We start from the raw sequence: 22,879 nt of genomic DNA, 5'->3' as shown, positions 1-22,879 counted from the left end.
ACTAGAGCCTTTCCAAACAGAGTTTGCATGTTCTTCCTGTGTAAAAGGAAGCAACACTTCACTCCATACTGGGATCTGTGACACCAGCTGACAGGCTCCTAAACCTCATGCTCCTCACGATTTTCCCTCAGATGAAAGGTTGGACAATAAACCTGGAAGGTTCCGGGTGCATTTGGCTGTATGGTGATGTAGTGTGCTGAACTCTCACCTCACAGGGAAACTTTTCTTGATTTCAGTCCAGGATTAGAGGGAAGTTTTGAGTGTAGCTTGCATGTTTGTTTGTTTTTTTTCCAGTGTGAGCTTCATCCGGGTACTCCAACGTCCTTAAACACTTTAAACGATGGACTGGTGACCTCTGCAGGACGTATCCTGCACCCAACCCTGCACCCTTAAACTGGTTATAGTCATAATGAAGATAGATAAATGGATGGATAGCTGCAGTTACACCATTGCATTTTGACCAGCAGATGGCGCAGCATCTTCAGAAGAAAGACTTTCTGTACTGCGTGGCAGCAGCTGCATTCCAGCACAGGTCTGAACATGATATGAGCCTTTAATAAACATCTTCCTCATTTTTCATCATCTTGTTCTTTCTCCGATAATAATTTTGTATTATTTGCATATTACAACTATTTGGCATGGATTAAATCTCTGAGGAAGCTTTGCACGTGCATGGCAGTAAGACAAGCTGTGGTGGGCTGATTGCATAATTAACATCTGCTGCAACGTCCTGAAAATCTCCTCTGACCTCTGGCATCAACAAGACGTCTTCACTAAATGAAGAGCTGCTGCTCGCTGGATTATTTCCCTCCTTCGCCACATTACGGAGAGTGAAGATGTCTCTTTACTTTATTGATCCCGTTGGGGATTTTGTTTTTCTTCTCCATATCTAACTCATCCTATTGATCACACAGAGTGGAAGCGGTGTGATTCAGCGACAATCTGGAGGTCACTCAGTGCAAAACCTGCCAGCGGTGAGGAATTGAACCTGCGAACACAAGCTCCATTACAATCTGCTCACAAAAGGAGACGACAGATCAAAACTCACACTTTTCCAGTAAAGTGACTCCTGGTGTGTTCGTGAAAGGCAGCAGTTTGGCCGCCACAGTCGAACAGTTTGAGTGACATTCCCCTGGAGCAAGGCAGGATCTGCACAGTGGCTGAAAAATGCATGACGGCCTAAATGGAGAGCGTGAGATACTGAGGATTTTTTTCTTCCATATTATATTCATCACCCCTCCCAGCTCCTTATTATAAAAGGTCAGTGTGTGTGTGTGTGTGTGTGTGTGTGTGTGTGTGTGTGTGTGTGGATTGTGATAAAGGGAAAACATTAAGTGCTGGCTGGAAAAGAAAAGAAGAAAAAAATCCACTTTCCTGTCAGAGTGGCCTGGCAGCGCAGTCAGAGAACGTTTCCAGCTGACCTCCAACAAGGTTGTACACGCTCTATCGCCTGTGATTATAAAGACTGACATTTAGTCATTTCTGCATAGCATTACAGTTTTGAGGAGTTGTAATGAACTGAATGGTACGGAGGTCACTTTACTGAGAGAAATGGACAAAGCCGACAACTGCTTCACTGTAGGAAGTTCAGTGAGTGACTGAGGTCTTCCAGTCCGCAGTCCATTACCTGACAGACACACAATGAAACCTTCTGGTGCAGAATGCAGCAAAATGCCCAGGAAGCTTCTTCTTTTACTGTTAGATTGTTATTATTATTATTTTTTTTTTGTAAAGCTACCCTGGCTGCATGGTTTTCAGGCTAGTTTCTTATCTTCCATGGCAGCATCACCAACGTCTCAGCTCAGACCTCAGTGTCGTTTCGTGTCGTGTCTTAATTTGAAATTCCTCGGCCGGATCGGAGCCTCCTGCAGGCCGGCTTTGGACACGCGCCTTATGTTTGACGACCCTGTTTCAGCGCATCATCACTCCTACTCAAGCACAGACACACTCAAACCAAAGACACAACAAACACACCAAAGATGGAGGCAGATCAGCTACATCCAGACAAAATCCAGACCAGCGTAAAATCAACAGCAACCCGTGTTACAGCGAGGGGGTCGCATCACAGGGACACTTAAGAGGATCAAAACTCCAAACTCAGGCCGTTCAACAGCAAAGAAACAGACAGACCAACCAGTACAACTCAGGGATTACCTCAGGGGGGGTCAAACATAAGGCCCATGGACCAAAATGGGCCCACAAGAGGCTCCAATCTGGCTCAACAAACCACCAAGAAAAGTGGTAAATATTTGAAAGAATTTTTCAGCAAATTTCTTAAGCATAGGAGACACAACACCACTCTGAGATCCGAACTGAGATATCAGTGATGCTGCCATGAAGGACAGCTAGCAAAGCATTAGCCCTAGAGATGGCTTCATGTTGAGATTGTAGTAATTTTTGGGAGTGATTGTTTGGTTTTATGAAAATTTAAACTTTTTAGTCGTATATAGTTTGTGCAACAACAAAGAAGAACTTCAAAGTTTGAAATTAAAGGTTGTTTATGGCACTATTTTACCAGTGTGGCCAACTCAAGTTTGGGTTGTTTGTGGACACTGAGCTAAAGTGTATTTGAATTCACCCACCAGGCAACGATGACGAGGAATCAGAGAAAGAGAGGGAGCACAGAGGAGGACAGAGGAAGAAAACTACAATAAAACCTCAATAACAACACCAGCTCAGACAAAACTATTGTTAGCGGCCTCTAAATGTCCCTCATCACCAACAGAGGGACAAATTAACCACAAGGAATTTTGAGAAATAAATCTTTCATTGAGTCTTTCAATGAAGTTCGGTGTTAAATTGGTAGTAGAGTGTGAAAATAGACTTCTACTATTTCTTTTTCTGGTTAAATCTAACTTTGTCTTCCCGTCACCTGTGAAAGCAATCATTTAGTTTTCTAGAAATCGATTTGTGGGCCACAGAGACAGAACATTGGGAGCAGATGTGGCCCTATAACCACACCTGTTGCTCATTTCTATGCTGAAGTCTGAGCTAGAATGATTTCCATCTTATTCCATGAATAAACACATATTAAACTTCTCTCTTCAGACTCCTAGAGCGTATTCTCTGTAGGACATCTGTATCATTTTATGATTTGCTCAAAAACCTATTTATGTGTACACACGTGCATGTCACAAGTCACTTTACATGAGGAAATGTTTTGTTCCAGCCTGACCTCCTGACCTCCAGGCTGATCCCTGCCATCGACTTGTTGTGGAGTTCAGCTCCAATCAGGCTGGAGACATGAACAGGTCGCTTTCGTTCCTGCATGTGAAACAAACGTGATCGTCTGTGTTTTTAATGTGTGGGTTCCTCTTTTTTCTTGTTATTTGCTGTTTTTTCTGCTGGTTGTGAAACACACTGCCACTCGAGGATATTGAAAATATTCTCAAATCCTTGAATTCTCAAACTGTATGTTTGCAGAACATGCTGTTAAAAATGTTTCTGCCGCCACCATATGAAGTGATATATACGGTAGCTGATGCACATGTGCATAAATTAAAGAGGCACATGCATCAGTTTGAGAATTATCTTACTTTATCACGTTTAATATGCCACAAAAAGAAAGTGAAGAAAAACTATTTTCAGCTTAAAAAAGTTATTTTAATTTTCACTGTATAGAAGAAAGATTAGTGGACTTTAAGTATCTGCTTTTTATGCCTTTAATTATATTCAGACGATGTAGTCGTAATAAATAGTTTATCATATACTCCTTATAATCTAATCAACAAACATTAAAATACATTATTCACAGCATACTCAATATTACATACACCATCCAGCATACTGCAGTATATGCACGGTACACCCAATAAACATGAGGATATTATATTAAACCAACATTATTAGGTTTATAAAGGCAGAATGTTGATGTTTACACTCTTGGGGATGAAGGTACAAACTCTTAAGATGTGTGTGTGATTCTTCATTTTATTAATTTAAAAGTATAAGTAAGCAACAAAGTTAGCAAGGAAGTCAGTTAGTCATAAAGTTAGTATGTAAGTGAGTTTGTAAGAAAGTAAGCAATTAAGTCATGAGAAAAGTGAATAAAGAAATAAGTAAAGTCAATAAAAAGTTTAGTTTGACATGTATGTAAAATCTAAAGACAAGAAGACAATGGAAAACAAATAAGCAAGCAGATGTACCCTGCAGGAGGAAGGGTACTTTTTAAACTCTTGACTAGTTTTAGACTGTAACTATTATTATATTACCTGTATATTATTATTAACAGAGAGAGAGAGAGAGAGAGAGAGAGAGAGAGAGAGAGAGAGAGAGAGAGAGAGAGAGAGAGAGAGAGAGAATTACGCCATAAATCTGCGATTTCCTCTAGTTTGATAAAACATTTCAGAATTTCTCAGAATTTCACAACCCTTTAATCCCCTTCCTCTTTCTTCTACGAATTGTTGCGTTAATCATCAAAAACATCCCTGATGAAAACTGTGATGGTTCGTTATTGGATCATTTACGCTCATGTTTCGTAACAGAAACACAGCAGCTCCGCAGCCATCAGTGGCCCTTCCTCTGGATCTTTCGCGGGAATTCCCCACGTGTGACTTCACGTGAAGGGAAACTGAAAACAAATGGGAAATGGAAATCTTCAGCTCGGTACAGCTGATTAAATTCGTATATATCATGTGGCTGTAATGTTTCTGCGGGTTTTACTTGATTGCGGAGGACAACCAAACCCCCTTTAAATACTTCTCCTCAACTCAGATGGAAATGTTTTGATGACGCCAGAGAGACTTATCTCATTTTATAGTAGGGGTGCATGCAAAGCTTTTGTTTTAAGAAGTTTATTTTTCTGTCGCAAATAGTTTATATTTACTCGTGAAATAACTTTATTATACATTTAAAACTCTAGGCATTGACATTTTGTACAAATTATTTTAATGAGATTAACTTTAAGGTGGTTAATAATCCTTCACACCCCTAAAATAAACTAGTGGTAGATTCCACAGAGAGGGGGAGCAGCTCCGGGGATCTTCAGCGGATTTCTGCCTGATGTTAGTGAGCGGACTCCAGTGAAGAAGACGCAGCGGGGGTGTCCGTTTCGAAGGGGGGATAACCTGTCTGAGGGCACTCTCTTCAGCTGGCGAAGGTGAGTTTTTACAGGTGTCCTCGCTTCCCCGCGGAGCCTCGTTTTACTTGAGCAGCTCGCAGTTTTACGGCGTCGAGATAACGGGTCACGAATCAGGCGGAGCGGAGTACTGGAGGATGCCTGCGAGCTGCTAGCTTAACTTCGGTTTAGCACTCACTTCTTTAATGTCGACTTCCAGGTTATTGCAGACACTGTCGAATTACTTAGAAATGAAGCCATCTGATTTACAAATTTGAACAATGTCGGACAGTGAAGATTTCCTGTATGTGGAGATGCAGCGCCTCTAAAAAGTTGAGTCCAAGCTTTTGTCTTTGGTTTGATCCCATCTGCTCCAATGTATTGAGATCACTTTTTTATAACCCATTATTCATTATTTCAGGCTGTAATTGTTGTGTTTTGGCTTTGCTACATCTGACTTGAAGGGTTGGTGAAAGCCACAGATCTCTCAGGATGACTCAAAACTGATTAAAATCCGCTTCCTCGACCTTGACAGCCTCGACGCTTCTGAGAAACTCAAGAAAAACACGTCTTTCTCTCTCAGGGCTTTGCTTTTCTGTCACTGAAATCGGTTTGTAGGTGTTTTTAAGTGTCAAGGGCCGACTTTGAAAGCGTCTGACAGTCCTGAAATCCATCATTTTTATTTTCATGAAGACATCACAGTTTGCTCAAAGTGCAGATGATGTTTCTTCTTAGTTATTGATGAGTTTGTTTTTGTCTAAAGTACTTTATCAATATCAGTTTAGCTGTTTGGACTTTAAGCATTGCGACATTGATGTGCTCCTATTGGAAACTGGAAAATTTTCTGTTACTGTAAACAATAAGTCCTCACGTTTGCAGAAAAGGAACAAAGAGCGAGACAAACATCTGGGAAGAAGAACAAATCTGCACATTTCTGAAAGAAACAGGGATAAGCATTAAAAATGAAAACAATTTCAACCCACTGAGATGAACAATTCTGTCCCGATCTTCCAATCAGAAGCCAGCCAGAGATGTTAGAAATTGCTTGAAATCCTCATGAGAGTCGAATTACTTTCATGACAAAATGTGCGATCAAGAAGATTCTAAGTATTCAGTCATCTCTCTCTCTCTGTCTTTCTCTCTCTCTCTCTCTCTCTCTCTCTCTCTCAATATATATATATATATATATATATATATATATATATATATATATATATATGTATATATATGTATATTTATATGTATGTATGGAGAATAGCATCTATTAGTTTGTGACTTTGTCTTTAAATCTATTGCTGTGTATTTTCCCGTAGATATGTTTGAGTTTTAGGGGACAGGCTAAACTCTGGGAAGACTTTCATGATTGGACATCTATTAGATATGTTTGATAAACAATTCAAGGCAATATAATATGTTGTCTTTTCAATGCACCTGTGACAGTTATTTTAGATGGCCTGATCCAAAGACGAGAGGAGAATTCAACTGTAGTGAATGGAGGAGGAAAGATAGATTTAATTGATCTTTTGTTGGCTTTTACACATCATTAGATGCACAAAGCAGCACGTTTGACTGAATCAGTAACACTGTATGGTCTGTTGCATTATGGTAAAGCCACGCTGACTCGATGCTGCAGAGCAGATGTTTATCTCTCTTTTTAATCTCAGTCACGGTTCAGCTTTCATCACGTTTCTGGATGTGTCCACTGTGCCTTCTTCATTTGAATGTATGTCATGTTAATTTGTTGAGGATTTCCTCTCTGGAAAAATAATGTTTGGGGGGTGGGGGGGTAAAGTCAGAACACAGATGCATATGTCGATAATGTTTCATCTGGAATGGTTAATCCCTTCTTTCTGTGGTCGTCATGGGAGTCCGCTCTCCCCCCCATACACGCAGCAGCTGCTTTAAGAAGCGGCTTCTACCGTGTTTGAATTGGACTTTCTCTGCATAAAGTGTTTGACGCCATACATTATAGGAATTTGGCACCATGATTACAGGGAAGATCCTCTTCACTTGGCTGTGTGAGTAATTAGAAAACCCTTTTTTTGTCTCATGCAATATCAGTAGCAAAAGCTGTACGAAAAAGGAGGGCATCATCTCTTGGACTGGTCTTCACCAAATCTAGGCTGAACCAAAAAAGAAAAATCCTCCTCCAGACCTACCAAAAAATACATTTTAATAAGTGTTTCTGAAACTGTGACCTAATTAGGAAGGAATAAAGCTTGGGGGGGGGTCTGTACATGCTTCTTAGTATTTGATCATGTGCTCTCTTTCAGGGGTTGTTGTTGCTTTTTTCTTTCCCCAGAAGCATTATGGACGAAGAGGAGCAGTTTGTGAGCATCGATCTGAATGACGACAACATTTGTAGCGTCTGCAAGTTGGAGACGGAAACGGGGACCCTGTCGTTCTGCCACGTCTGCTTCGAGCTCAGCATCGAAGGTAAGAGAGACGACGTTCGTGGCCGCCTGTGAAGACCAAACGAAAGAGGTGTCTGGTCGGGTGAGAAGAAACTGTGGTTTGAGAGCAGTGAAGAGCTCTTCTTCACACCTCAGAGAGGACTGGTTCTGTCAGGCCCTGGTCACACAGCAACACATTCAAAACTTTCAGCGTGTTTCGGGGGTTTACACAACAATGGTTACCCGGAATAACAATCCATCAGACGACCAAGTCTGCCCAGTTCTCCCTTTGTTAATGTTACTCTATGTGGTTTCATTACAAAAACAAACAACGGCATCCAGTAGTGGCTCAACATGAAAACCACATTGTTATCAGCGTTTCTCCCTTTTCCGTGCTTGTTTTCTGAAGCGAATACCCTGCAAGGACGGGCTCTCACTTGAAATGTTGAGTAAGCGGCGCCTCAAACCACGGTGTTAGCTCACACACACATTATCACCAATTCTTCTCTAAAGGCAGTCAGACTTCCATTCCGTCTCTGTCCGTGGAAATCTCACTGACTGGTAGCGTTTACAGCCCGTCTGCCATGAATCTCCAGTAAATCCAGGTTGTTTTTGATCATCCGTTCCCATCATAGCGGATATACGCTCCAAACCTTTCAGTTTGTCGTGGGTTTAGTGTCTGGCGGGACTGCCTTTATCCTCTCCAGGAACAACGTGTGAGCTGTATGCACGGCGTAATGGGCCTGCAGGACCAGAAGCCTTCACTACAGCAGGCTGCCGCCGTTCACCCGTTTGATGTGCCACTCCAACTGAAGAGCCCCTGTTTGAAGTTTTTTCATCTTTTAATTAATGAGTGGCCTATTTGAAAAAGAATGGCGAATCAGAAGGGATTGGATCTGCCTCTCATTTGGCACTCGTCTCATAGATTCACAAAAGCTCTCCTCTGCTGTGTGAAGTGTGTGTGTGTGCTTATCAGCGCTCGGTCTGATTGTGTACAACGTGTAAAACTGCTATACACCACTCAGGGGGCTGACGAAGAGCTCTCACGGTGGTATATATCATTTTGTTGTCTGCAGGAAGAAATGTATAAGATTTATAGCTCTATTCTGTCGTGGTAGGAGGAGCGGACCATGCGTGCATTGATTAATTGTGCTGTGTTTGAGCGTGTGTTCTTAAGCTCTGTGTCACCAAGTGTTTATAAGCTCATTAATCATCATTCAGCTTAAGATAGGTACATCTCCATATGAAATAATGGCAGGAGCAGATATTTAAATAACAAGCACTGCTGAATAACTGAGCCGTACAATGAGCAGGATGTGCCTCGTGGAGACAGATTAAAGTTCAGCTTATCTGCTTTATATATCTCCTGACATGTAAGAGAGCCAGAGACTTATTTTTAAACTCGGTTTCCTGAACTGAAACATGTCCAGATAAAACAGTATTAGTTTCTGACAGATTTAAACCTTTGATTATCAGTAAAACAGGTACATTTCTGAGCTTAATTTTTTGCAGAACAGTGTGAATAGTGATTTTGTGTAAGTTATACCCCTTTCCCACTTCAACTAGCGGGTCGACCCGTGTTTTCGACCCGCTAACAATCGGCTTTTAGACTCCTTTCCCACTGCCTGCAGACCCAGGTCGAACCGCCTGCTGGTGAGCCGCGCCGCTGCGTTTTCCCGCGCTGATGGTGTCCCACATTGATGACATCATCAGCGCGACGGAGCACAACGAAAGTAAACAATGCAGCGGAACACAGTCCCCGTTACCCCCGTTAGACGAGTCTCCTCTTCCCCACGGATCAAGAAAAGCTCTCTGGTCTCGCTATCTTGCCAATGCTGGGTCATCTTGACGAAGGAAATCTCACGCTGTGTCCAGAAACAAACACTAGCGTGCTAACATAGCCGCGCTGCGTCGACGGATGTGTCCCTCCCACTAAAAGCCGATAGTAAGCCGGCCCGCTAAAAACCCGGGAAGATTGCAGCGTTTAAAGACCCGGGTCCAAATGCCGATTAAACCCTTTCACACTGCCATGAGGAGCCGATTATTAGCGGGTTTAAACTGGTTTTTTGGCCAGTCTGAAAGGGGCTTTAGCAGCAGTTTCTGAGACTTTCAGAGTTTACGGCTACTGTAAAGATTAAATTAAATGATGCTCATATTTTAAGAAGTGCTGAAGAAAACTTAGGCCCCGATTACTCAGGGTATCAATATTAAAAAAAACAAAAAACAAAAAAAACAAAAAAAAAAACATGTTTGAATTTTTGTTTCAGAAAAGTTTCGTGTTCACACAGCAGTGGTGTGTGTTTACATGGAAACACTGAAAATGGCGTAGTTAGCATGTTTGGCCACGAGTAGACAATATGCTATGAACAACGACCAGTGGGATTTCTGTTCCGACTGACTCTCAACTCTAAAACTACCAATTCCCAGGAGAACATGGACTGGGAGCCAAACGTTGGTTTCATCAGCAGCATTTTGGAAAAGTTGCATTTTCCCTCGTAGTCACGGAAGCAATTTTAAAAAGTTGAGTTTTCATTCCCCCCGAGCAACATTGTCATGTAAACAAACACCCAAAATGAAACAGACGTTTTCAGTTTTCACTTGAAAATGTTGTCGCGTAAACAACTGCAATCGTGTAAACAATCTTTTTCTTTTCCTTTTGAATAGAATCCACTGAGAGTTTTTGATGTATTGAACCTCAGTTAGTGTCAGTACTTAGGAGACATTTACCTGAGAGTTTAACGTCACCTCTGAAGAACTGAGAACATCAGGATCTGAAATCTTCTCACGGGGACATTTCTAACCACAGCTGGCCTCGTGCACGCTCCTCCCCTCCCCGTCTGCGTCTGGCTGCCGTGCATGCTGTTGCATGTTTTAAGACTGAACACACATTTCAAGGACGTTGTTCCTGTTGTTTTTTCCCTCGTTGCTCGGCGGCATCCTGTTGGGTGTCTGAATGTCTGGAAAGGCATCGTCCAGAGCATGTGTTTGTTGTGACCTTGCCTTGTTGTGTTTATCGGGTCGGTCTGTTCGGAGTGTTTCTGTGTGAGTGTGTGTCCCCTCGGCTGTGTCTGCTCACCGAGGTGCCCTTCATCCCGGCTGCGTCCGACAGGAGCGCCTCGCCGCTTCTCGGGGTGCACGTTCTGATGTGTGGCCGCGAAGAGGCGGTTATGCAACTGTTGGGTCCGGCGGGGGGGGGGAGCACGTGTTTCCGATGCAGCCGAGCGTTTCGTTGGTGGGAGGGGAGCTCGCCGGGCTTCATGTGGCCGCCGTCGCCACGGCTGATCGGAAACAAAGGCCGAGCTGCGACCCCCAGACCGAGACCGCTCCTGTAGACTTAACACCGCGGTTTAGTGACAGGAGGAGAGAACCGACCTGCAGATGATCATACATGTAATCAAAGATTAATAATATGACAGGGAAAACACGTATTCATATCTCATTACACACGCATGCACGCACACACATGCATCTTCCACAGCCTCAAACCATATCATGCTATTTTCAAGGGTGAACTGCTGCTCCTGAATATTCATAACCTTCTTGCTCTATACTGCTTTTGAATATTTATTAGAAGCACTAGAGACAGAAGTTGAGCTTTTTTTTTTTTTTTTTTTTTTTTAATAACCAGGAGTGTGTTACAGCATGTAAATCACCACGTACGGTGTACATAAACGACACTAATAAATACTTACTTTCACTGCTTTGTTTAATCAGAAGTTTGGAGAATTTCATCTTCATCATTGCACAATTGGGTGAAAACGTCTGTCCATCCAACCAGCCACGAGACTCCAGGGAAAACTTCAAACCTAAAAGTTTTTCTTTATTGTGGTTCAGATTATACATAGTGAAACTGTCTATAGTTTTCCAAATCTGAACTTTTGGTACCAAAAAATAGTGCAAACTAAACATGAGTCCAGTTTTAAAGATATAAAATGTCCAAACAGCATCTGTAACTGTTGCATTTTTCATTTATGTTTTTAAAAACTCAATCAGAATCAAGGTTTTCTTTGAATTTTTTTCTCCAGTTTGCTTGTTAGTTTGCTGGGCCGGTCTGGAGCCTCTTGCAGGATGGTTTGTATTTCCATTTATAGTTCATTCAAGGTTACATCAAGTGGAAAAGCTTTTCTGGAGCCGGCGAGACGCTAAAGATGGAAACTGGGCAATCGACACAGTTACCCTGATTATGTTTTAAAGCTTTGATGACTGTGGTTTCATGCCTGTTAAGTCATTAGAGTAGGTCTTTAGATTCAGAAACTTTCCATTAAGACTCTGTTGAATTACTACAATCGCTGTGAGCACGTTCAATACTCCACGTTGCATTTTGGAAGCCTTTCCCGGTGACTCCCATCGCCTTTGTTGTGTAAACAAACAGCCACGAAAGTTTCCATTTCCACTTGAAAAGGTTGCATAAATAGAGCCTCAATGTCATTCACACAACACATCGGTGCCGTTCTGATGCTAATCAGCAACCGTCACACAGAGGGAGGGAGTCCATTATGGCTTAACAGCCTGTACTTAAGTATTCGTTTCCACCCACCGCCTCCCCTGGCTCCGCTCCTGCATGAAGCAGGGATGTTCAGACTTGCCTGGTAAACTGTCAGAAACGACACACACGCATAATAAAACTCATTCATGTGCAGAGATGTCGGTCATGAGCTCGCCGCAGCGCCAGGTGCAGCTGGAGATGTAGATGTAAAGGCTGTTTACCTTGTGGTGTGAATGTTCAGGAAGCAGCAGCTCCAAGTGGCTGTTTCCTGAGGAAACTGCTTCGGCCTGTACGCCCCGTTTCCATCAGCTCTATTTATATACGACTCAACCTGAGCTCAAACTGCCATGTGTGAGCGTTGTGCTACACATGGCACAGTTCAGAACAAGCTGCTGAGAAGCCCGTAGTCTCCAGTGATCACTTAGTGTGAGTTAAAGACTTGCTTCAGCTATAAAATAAATGTTATGCCTGCTTGGAGTAACTGATCCTCATCCAAGCCTGAAATGCTGTGATTCTGCAAACTGAAAATGGAGTCCAATCAGCTGGGGTGCGCTGATGCAGTCTGCTGATCAGAATGTGCACATCTGCACATCACATTGTTTTTCCTATTTTTAGACACGTGTCTCTTAGAGGTGTGCTGATACATCGATTATTAGATTAATCGTGATGCGACACATAATGATTCGATTACGATTCATAAATATTTAAAATCGATTATTTTTCATAATAACTAGATGCCAGGAGCATGGACGCCACTTGCGGAACCAAAGTATTGTTCCTGCGTACCACCCGGACATCTGTAGTGACGGACCGGTTAATATGGCGACAGCTAGCTCTTTAGCTACAGTAACCGAGTGTGAGATTCATTCTTCTGGATTAAAAGCTAGTGCTAAATGCCAACGCTGCTTTTGCTAAAGAGAAAATCATTCAAAGTTCTCGTCCACATCATATTCATCCAATAGATATTCGTCCATTTTACGCTACACTGGAACAAAAAGCACCGTGTAGCCTCATGTCGCCCCGGAAACAATGAGCCGTACTGCGCATGGCGCGGCGCCGTAAACAAAGCTTTCAGTTCAGAGGTAAACAAAACAACCAAAACATTTATCTCTGTAATATGCCTGAAAGAAGTCCAGAGGCGTTTGGCAGCGTGACGATGTTTATTCCAAGAGCAGGGATCAGAAACATGCGTTAGCATCGGCAGTCGAAAAAACACGCACACAACAACACTGCAGCTCCCGTAGCTCCCGCTGACGTCCCACTACCGCCTAGACATATAGACATAGATATCTAGATGTAGGTGTCTAGATATGCTGCACGCCAAGTAGTAAATTCAAATTGAACATATATCTGCATATATGACATATCTGCTATTGTTTGCACTTAAGGGAGGTAACTGTTGATCTTTTGTCAACAGGGGCAGCCTTTTGTTGTATTGGCTCTTTAGGCCACAGCTACAGGCACAAAGTTTATGCCATGATTGCTGATGGACCACTTGACATCAATAAAAAATACTTTTTTTGAATTTGTTTGATTACTTTGATTTATGTATACCGAGAAACAGCTGTACATTGTTTCAAAGTATGAAACAATGTACAGCTAACATTAAAATCTGTTCGGATAGTAAAAGGCTACAATCATACAATATTGCACGCCCCAGCTGCCGAACAGGACAAGGGGAAAAAAAAAAAGATTTATGTATACCGAGAAACAGCTGTACATTGTTTCAAAGTATGAAGTGGGCACTAAGTGAGGGGGAAAAAAATGCACAAAAAATCATGATAATCGTTTTTATCATTAATATCGTGATAATCGTTGAATAATCGAATCGTAGCACCCTGAATCGTAATCGAATCGAATCGTGAGGTGCCTTAGATGGCACACCCCTAGTGTCTCTACGTATCTTTGGGTAAGAGGCTGATGATGATGATGATGATGATAGGTAAATGTGAGTAAATGCCCTGTTTACACAATGATTTCAAGTGAAAACTGAAAACATTCTCTGTGTTTTGGGGATCTGTTTACAGAAAACGCAACTTTTTTGAAAACAGCTCCCAAGGTTGGAGTTTTTTGAAAACACTCCGTCGCAGCAATCCAACTCTGACATCTGTCCATACTCATGTTTATAACATACAGTGTCAACTCATGTCTTGACATCTAATTACATTGTTTTCTGCATTTCTGCCATTTCCATATAAATAATCACCGTTTTCAAATCGTTACTGTGTAAACACAGAACTTTTTTGAAACTAAATCACATAAATGTTGCCTTTTCACTGGAACCATTGTCCTGTAAACGGAGCCTCATTTGATTCTTTGACGTACAGCAGTCAGACTCAGAACAGCCTCTTTCACTGAACCATTCATCTTTACACTAAGATTATTTCACGGTAAAATGAAATAGTTGAAAAAGGTCCTGCTTATAAACGTTAGATGCAAATACATCCTGTAAAAACATGCAGTTTTTTTTTTTTCTTGTTCTTTTCTCCTCCCGATCAGATGAGATATCCGCCGAGCTTTCAGGCTCAGCTGGAGCCCACCGCCGTCCCTTTGGGTTGTGTTGATGCAGAGCAGAGGCCCGGCAATATTACCAGCTGGGTTTTGAATGAATAAAAAGGAAAATTCCTGGAGCGCAGGGCTGAAATAATGCTGCTGATGCTGATTCTAGCCGCTGCTCTGCAGGGGCTATTGTAGCAAACAGCTCATTTATTGTGGCTGAACTCTTCACCCTGGGGTGCGCAGAGAGGCCTAATTATGTCGGCGCATGCGGTCGCTGTATGATTGAACGCAGCTGGAGTCCAGAGTTCCTGTGAACCTGCTGCACGGGCCACCTTGCTGAGCTCTCTAATTCAGTACTCGTACACTGGTTTCAATAAACGGGCTCTTTAACAGCTTGCAGTTGCAAGTTATAGCTGAAGAAATAGAAATAAATTGCCGCATGCAGCGTGTTCCTCGCCCGGCGCAGCTCAGGAATAATTGCCTTTGAAAGTTGCAGCCAACATTCCTGCAGCGTGAGTCGGGGAGCGTGTTTTCTGCCGACTTTCCTAAAGGCCGTTATCTTTTACCACCTCGGGTGACGGACTGGCAGAGCGGTAATGTCAGCCCGCGTCTCTGTTACACGATCAAATTACCCCAGGCTTCATTGTACCCGCCTCGTAGAAATCACCAGACGCAGCGTCGTTAACTCACAATACTGGCATCATTTTATAAAACAGCTTTCCACGAGCCATTGTGGAATCGATTCGTCACTCTATAGTTTTTGAAGGGCGCTATTCAGTTAATGTGTGACTAAACTAGAGGGTGTTTGCTCACAGCAGCTTCTGCATTACTGGGAATGTGACCTACAAAACACTGTTTACATCGCTGTGTCTGTGACTGAAGTGTACACAGTGGTGTGACCCTCCCCAACAATCAATCAAATTTAGCCAATGCCTCAAGATAAACCCGTTTATGACCTTTGAGATGTATTGACTTCATCTGCTGGACGGACTCTTCTGCCTTCTCACTGTAACAAAGCAGACGCAATTTTATTTTTTCCCAGTATTAAACTGTAACTTCTTATTGCCGAGTGACTCTTAACTTTATGCCTCATTTTCAAAAGTTTTGTTTCATTTTAGGGGTTTAATTCTCACCAACGGTGCTCAGAGCCTCTGAAACTGGAAGGTTTTTTTGAAAATGCCTTCTCTCATTCAGCTGGATTTACGTCGCCCTGTGTGTCACATTTATTAAACGCACTATGGAAGCATTCATTTCAACTGCTTCCACCTCCTGATTGTCCACATGTTAGATTTCGTTACTCTGAATGTTTCTTTCCTGACACAAGCAGCCATTTAAAGGCCTCATCCAAAGATCCACCCGTTGACATCTGGACTCGAACCATCAAATGTTTGGTTACATGCTTATAGTTGAAACCTGTAAACACACTATCAACAGCAGAATTAAAAACATCTGTGCGATCGTGAGACCACTCAGACCCTCCGGCAGGCACCAAAAACTGCAAATGTGTAGAACAGCAACGCGCACGTCTGGTTGTTGGTTTGACCTGACGGTCAAGAGGCAAAATCATGAGGAAGCTCGGCTCAGCTGATTGGAGGAAGACGCTCCCTCATGTGCGTCCAGTGGTCTCCCGTAATCTGAAATAATCCACTGTTGTCCAGTGGGCATGCGGCCACCATTAGGATGGATAATTCGGCCAGCTTTTAGCTTTTCCCCCCAGCGGGGGGGTAGTTCCTCCTCCCTCTCTCACGTTTACAGTGCTCTGTCTGGAGATGCAGCCCGATCGCCATCTCTCCATGCGGCCTCCACCAGTTGGGTGTGTGTTTGCAGCAGAGCACATACCCCTGGGTTTTAAGCAAATGGAATTATGTTAATGTTAATGACCCAAATGAATAATAATGTTTAGGTCTTTTTTTTTTTTTTGCAGCCCCGGATATTGTAACCCTTTTCAGGCCCGTCGGTTGTCGTGTTCCTCAGTTTGACGGTACAGCAGATGGTGCAGCCTTTTGTTGACCTGACAATAAAAGGTGCAGCTGCTTGATATCACGGTTTGTCTGGCGCCTTGTGGCAGCGGTGTAGCGGCGAGCAGGTGGTCTCGGCTCACGTGTCGCTGAGTTCACCGTCAGATTGATGTCTGGTGTGACTCGGCCCGTGCAGCTGCCGGCCGCACGGCTCCGTTTGACACTTCGCCACCGGTGACCTCTGGCCCACTTGTCCCAAGACCAACTCCCAACCGTCGGCTCGCTCTCGGGTGTGTGAAGGGTCGAGTGGCCTCGCCCAACTGACACACTCTTCTAAGTTTAATCGCAGCTCTGCTCATGGCTGCCCCACATAAAAACGAGACCCTCTGTTTACTGTCCTCTAAGTTAAAATAGGAAAATACAGTCGCAACAGAAGACTATAGAGGTTTCTCTCCATACTGCAAACCACAAGAAGAAGTTAAATTTGGAAGAGACTAAATACAGAGCAGCCTTGATCAAACACAAGTCCGTTTTTAGACAGTTTCCTTCTTTAGTTCTTAGTTTCTATATCCTCACTTAACGGATGCTTGAGCTCAATCAAGCATCGAGCGTCAGATGTTTTGATTTGTTTCCAGGGAACTGAATAACAACACGTTCTTCTTGGAGGTCGACCAAGTCGCCCCCTGTGCTCGGCGTTTGTTAGCGAGACAAAAGAAAGGGGTCATCGGTCAGCGGCGTCTCCCTCGAGCTGTCGGTGACGAACAATGTTGATTCACCTCCAGAGAATGGTGTGTGCGTTCCTGCGCTGGTGAAAGACGGTGCAGCTAAGCTGCTTAGCCGCAGCGAGGTCTCTGGCTGCCGGTGCTGCGCCGCCCTGGTTGTAGGCCAATGATTTCCCTGCTCTGCAAGTGGCAGTCAGTGTGTTTCTGTGGTGGTCCAAAGACTGAGACTGATCGGATTATAACATGACTGTGAAACTGGCAGAAAGCTCCCGCAGCTATTAGCAAAGTGTCCGGAGCTTCATCAGCCGTTCACCTGGTTGTGTACACACACACACACACACACACCCACACACACAAGAAACTCCAGCACCTTTTTACATAACGTGTTTCCCTCAAAAGCCTAATCTGTGGCAAAGATCTGGAGACTCACAGGGTCCAAACACGAATATGCAGAAGCTCAGAATGGATGTCTGCACACACACACAGCTGTGTGATGGTCTAAAACCTTCTTATGTGCTGAAGATCCATTAATGCCGACAGTCCTGAATTAGATAAGGACCGTTTGCCGTCATCCTGCTGCCTCACAAAACCTTTGAAGAGACACTAAAGTTGAAAGAGAGGACACTTTCTGAAAACGCTCGGGCTGTGTGTCGATGATGGAATCGCTGCTACTGCGAGTGTGCTCCACCATCGCTCCATCGCTGATCGTTCTTCTGTGTGTGTGAGTAGATGGACAGTAGCAGGAGTGTCATGACTCCCGCTTCCTGTTCTTCTGGGCCTCAGGAGCCTCTGATGCCCGGCATGATGGCGGACCTTCTGTGTTGTGGTTGCGTTGTTGAACACGCCACGCCACGCCGGCGTCCGTCTGCCAGTTAAAGTGAACCTTCCTCACCGTGCTGTTCCATCTACACACACACACACACACACACACACACACACACACACACACGCACCAGTGAGTAATCTCACCTCCGGCTCCAACACGGACATCTTGTCTGCTAAGGAACGTCGGCCACTGCGGGAGCTCGCTCTCACTTTAGCCTGCTGTCTCACACTCACACGCACACACACACACCCACACACACACACACACACTGCCTGACTCTTCTATTTCACCTTTTAACTCCCCTTTGTTTATGAATCTCAGGCCCACTTTTTTTTAAACTCTGTTCTTATTTTTAATCCTGTTCTACTTCAGTGTTAATTTCATTTTCCAGCAGAGCCACTTACAGTACGACCTGCTTCCACTGGGACCTGCCAGCATTAGTATTGATTATATAACATAAACCTCTCCTCACTGATCACTTTGATATCTTTATGTTGTATTGATCTCTGTGCTCATTCGCTCTGCTTGTTGGAAGAACCTCCAGACTATTAATCAGTAAATTGCTGCTTTCCGTGGAGGGAGAACCTTTCTCCTGTTTTTTTTTTTTTTTTTTTTTTTTTTTTTTAATTCTAAAAATAATTCCTAAATATTTCCATTGAGACTGGGTTAATCTATTATCCCCGCTATCAACGCTCCACCGGCTAATCCACGGCGCGCTAAGCAGCTTTCCCTCAGAGATCGCGCTGGGTCAGTCCACCACTTTTAGCTCGCTTTCATATTGCTTTCTTTTCATGCGAAAGTTCAGTAGGTTACTACTCGCTTTCTCACTCGCCGGCGAGGTGTTTCACTGAAAAGTTGGAAGGCAAACAGAAAGGAGTGATTAGAAAATCGTTTTTAAGTCCATCCAGCTCCGGTGCTTTCATTCAGCTTCTCTGTCCCTTCAGGAGAAGAAGTGTTTTTCTGGAGATAATAATGTCAGTCCGTTCCTCTCTTGTGGGGGAGTCGACATGAAGCCGGTTCCTGGTGGTAATTGTCTTTCCAGCAAATATAAAAACACCGTCATTTTGTGTTTCTGCCGTTTTCCTGTAAACAGGCGTCATTTTCAGAACGTTGCCGTGGAAACATGTAACTTTCCATAAACAACACAGAAACAAAATTACTCTATAAACAGGGATTAATATTTGATTAAAGTACTGTTTTTTTTCTTGGTGTTAAAACTGCAAAACTGTTTATTGCTTTATTTTTATCAAAAATTGGGAAAGTATCAAATTTTCACTTCTGTTCTTTCGTTGCTCTAAAACATTTCATTATTATTGATCTTTAAAGAAGCTTTTATCACAGATCGTCCTGAACTGTGTGCTGATAATGAGCCTTTTCTCTCTTTCCACACCACAATCGCAACACTAAACTCACTGAAAGTTCGTCAGCGCTGTGGTTTGATGGTTTGATGTCTTCCTAAATGAGTTTGGTCCCAGAGGCGACAGCAGCATCTGTGCAGGTTGTTTTAACGGGATCATTATGGGATTTTGCGCGATATCTGCTGTGTAATATTGAGCCGCTGCTGGTTTGACGTCTGCTCCCTGATCGCTTTCTGTTTTCCGTCCTCCTGTAATTAGTTGCTCTGTCACTGCGGCTTTACCTCGTCTCGTGTTATTGATTTCCTTTCTCTGTGTGTGTGTGTGTGTGTGTGTGTGTGTGTGTGTGCAGGCATCTCCTCCGCCACGCTGCTGCACTCCAAATCCCTGCGCGGCCACAGAGACTGCTTTGAGAAATGTCACCTCATCGCCAACCAGAAGCTGTCCCGCTCCAAGGTCTCCCGCAGCGCCTACGAGGGCGTGAAGCTGGCGCTCAGCCAGAAGCTGACCCGCATCATCCAGTACGCCCAGAACAAAGACCCGGTGTCCACCGGGGGCGGCGGCGGCGGCGGCCGACGGGCAGCCAAGCTGCTCTGCTACGGCCAGCAGGGCGAGCGCAGGCTGCTGCCGCAGTCGGACGCCCAGGTGCCGCGCTACGCGCCGCGCCGGGACGGCGGCAGGGCCGCGGGCGCCGCCGAGGAGCTGGGCCTGCTGCAGGGCCCGCAGGCTGACCCCTGGTCCGATGGGAGGAGGGGCCCGCGGGGCCAGAAGCAGACGGCGGGGGGGTCGACGCCGCGGTCGCAGCAGGGACGCAGCAGAGACGAGCGTGAGTTCATTCATTCATTCATTCATTTATTCATTCATTCCTGTGTGATTCCTGCCTTTGTTCCTCTGAATAGAGGATGAGTGCAGACGGTCTGTCAACACGGCGCTCTTTCTCCTTTATTAATCTGCTGAAGATTTCCAACACGTGATCCTTTTTTTTTTTTTCCGCTCCGTCCTTCATCCTCTGGGCTCTGATCTCCCCAGAGAGGAGCACACACCGCTATAACCTCCAGATGCGGCGTGTCCTCGCCTTTTTTCATTTCTTTTAATGTCTCATCTCCACCAAAGCCGCTTATGACTCCACATCCAGCAGGAATGTGAGCGAGCCTTGTAAAGGCCTGAAATTCACTGCTTTAAAGGATTTGTGACACTTCACAGGTACACTATTTGCATATTGCAGCAGGGATTTCCAACAGTCACCACAATGTCCATGCTGTCGTTCAAAAACAGACCAATGACAGAAAACAGCATAAAACGTCACATAGTGGAGAAAAACATTCTTTACATGTATTTATATAAATGTGCAGATATGCCATCCTGGTAAATGTTAAAGTCTTGATGCAGCACAGATGGTTATAAAATGATTTGAGTTTTGTTAATTCAATTATGTAATGACTCGGGAACCTCTTTTGCTTTTTCTGTTCATTAAAGTTTCACATTCACTCAGCAGCGTGTTCAAAATGATGTTATGTTGATACAGAAATAGCAGAGTTGCCGAAAACAGTGTAGTTTTCATGTTTTGCCACTAGTGGGCGGTGTTGTTAGTTATTTTAATGAAACAAACAGAACATTTTCAGATTTTTGCAACCTTAGAAGCCGTTCTCGAAACCTTTTTTGGAAAACGGAGAATCGGTCATCTCCAGTTCCCACAGCTCACCGCCCAGAATTTAATGATGTTTTTAATGCGTGTCGAACTCTGAACCTTCGGTTTTAGCTGTTTTCCTTGTGGATAGTCTGGTTCCATGTCAGTTTGAACGCACCTCTTTCCCTCCTCTCCCGTTGGTTCTCACATCACATCACAGCTGTCAATTCTTCATTCTGCAGCTTTCTGATCAAACTCTCCTTCTTTCAGTGACCAGCATGAGCGTGGAGGAGCTCCACCAGCTGAACGCCCAGCTGCTGCTGCAGATCCAGAGTAAGTTACTGCCCCCGTCGTCCAGCAGGTCAGCTGGCAGGCGGCTCACCACTCATTCATTCATATTCACTCACTCACATGAGTCTGCTGCTGGCCTGGCTGCACTGAGAGAACCACTGTGCTCGCAGCTGGAGCCCTGATAGACTGCATGAGTCAGAGTCGCCGTGGTGAACCGGGCAATGTGCAGCACTACTTCACACACACACACAGACGGTCCATTCCTGCCATTGTTCGCGCCACACGGCGCAGCAGCTCAGCTGGTCTGCTCTTCACTGAGCGCAGAGCGACCGGGCGGCGTGGAGCCGCTCTGTCACTGCCGACGCTTCACCCAGCCGACGTCGCCGCACAAATCACTCACCTTTCATATCTAAAGTGAATACTAACCCCTCAAATTGATTGAAGCAGCGTGAGCTGAAGGGAGGACCCAGGTTCCCAGAGGAGCGCTTTAAAACTCCGCTCAGGCTTCTTTAGATAGAAACAGAGGATCAACTTCAATTATGCATGAATCCTCAAATATCTGTCCATCCATCTTCCACCCGACCGAAGCTGAAGCCACTTTTACACACTCTCATCCACACCTGTTCGCTGTTTCAGGTCACCATGTCTGTTTTTGGACTGGAAGGAAACTTTCATGCTCATTGATTCATCATTAGAGGATCATTAATCAGTAGCAAGGCTTTCGTCAGGCTGCTCGTTCTGTTTGTTCCTTCAGGCTTTTGTTGATTTCCTGTCTCTTGTTTATCTCGGTAAGTCGACCTTGTGCGTGAATGAAGGCGCTGACTCGTGTTTCCGTCCTCTTCGCCCGCCAGAGGTGTTCGAGGAGCTGACGGCGGCCGTGCAGGAGAAAGACTCGCTGGCGTCGGAGCTGCACGTGCGTCACGTCGCCATCGAGCAGCTCTTCAAGAACTGCGCCAAGCTGCCCTGGCTGCACATCAGCAGGGCGGGGGTCACCGGGGTCAAGGCCGGCAGCAACGCGGCCGGCGGCGGAGGCGGCGGTCCTGGTCCTGTGGAGTGACGGCGGCGGCGGCGGCAGGACGCTGGATTTACACTCTGAAGGGCAGCACGGCTTTCTGTTTGGAGCTGCATTGATGATGAAACCATCGGCAACGGGCTGCAGTGAGGGTGTCGGTTTGATTTCCACCCGAGGGCAGAGGAGGAGGAGGAGACGCTGAACCCGCCATGGATGGACACCTGCTCACATCTGGACTCAAGACTCTGCTTTATTTTTTGCAGGTTTTAAAAGACAAACTGCTTTTTGACGTTTCCACTGAGACTTCTTTTGTTTAGTTGTTTTTCCAGTTTTCTGAGAAGCTCTCAAGGTTTTCAGTCTGATCCATTCAACATGCGTTTCTCCTCACGTTCACTCACTTTCTCTGCCGCAGCCGGTTTTTTCGTTGTTTTGTTTTACTGACATGTTTCTACACGCAGGAGAGGGCAGACAGTGAACTCACCGCCCTGCTCCCCCCTCCCTCCTCTTCCTCGTCCTCCTCCTCCTCCACCTGCAGCTGAGCAGCAGCTAACTGATGAATACAGTATTTAAAGATTCCATTAACCTGCTTCCTGTTTGAGTCCAGCTAAAAAAAAAAAAAAAAAAGGAAATAAGCTGCCTTCATAGTTTTGACAA

General features: G+C 44.5%; 1 protein-coding gene across 3 annotated transcripts; it reads left to right on the top strand.

Moving 5' to 3' along the window:
* Positions 1 to 4,975: 4,975 nt before the first annotated feature.
* Positions 4,976 to 22,879, top strand: c10h21orf91 (chromosome 10 C21orf91 homolog). Of its 3 annotated transcripts, none has more exons than XM_030101651.1 (5): positions 4,976 to 5,098; positions 7,359 to 7,492; positions 19,648 to 20,121; positions 21,193 to 21,255; positions 22,065 to 22,879. In XM_030101651.1, the coding sequence occupies exons 2-5, from the start codon at positions 7,366 to 7,368 to the stop codon at positions 22,268 to 22,270; spliced, it is 870 nt and encodes a 289-aa protein (XP_029957511.1). In that variant the 5' UTR covers positions 4,976 to 5,098; positions 7,359 to 7,365; the 3' UTR covers positions 22,271 to 22,879. The 3 variants fall into 3 exon arrangements, with proteins under 3 accessions (XP_029957511.1, XP_029957512.1, XP_029957513.1); XM_030101652.1 differs by having other exon boundaries at positions 5,020 to 5,098; positions 7,330 to 7,492; XM_030101653.1 differs by lacking the exon at positions 4,976 to 5,098 and adding an exon at positions 5,311 to 5,388 and having other exon boundaries at positions 7,330 to 7,492.

Source organism: Salarias fasciatus, chromosome 10, assembly GCF_902148845.1.
Source record: "Salarias fasciatus chromosome 10, fSalaFa1.1, whole genome shotgun sequence".
Classification (NCBI taxonomy): Eukaryota; Metazoa; Chordata; class Actinopteri; order Blenniiformes; family Blenniidae; genus Salarias; species Salarias fasciatus.
This window is presented reverse-complemented; position numbering and strand designations above follow the sequence as displayed.

Coding starts and splice junctions, on each gene's coding strand:
- c10h21orf91 (XM_030101651.1), top strand. CDS start 7,366: ATGGACGAAGAGGAGCAGTTTGTGAGCATCGATCTGAATGACGACAAC. Junction 20,122..21,192: donor GGGACGCAGCAGAGACGAGC/GTGAGTTCATTC, acceptor TCCTTCTTTCAG/TGACCAGCATGAGCGTGGAG. Junction 21,256..22,064: donor GCTGCTGCTGCAGATCCAGA/GTAAGTTACTGC, acceptor TTCGCCCGCCAG/AGGTGTTCGAGGAGCTGACG.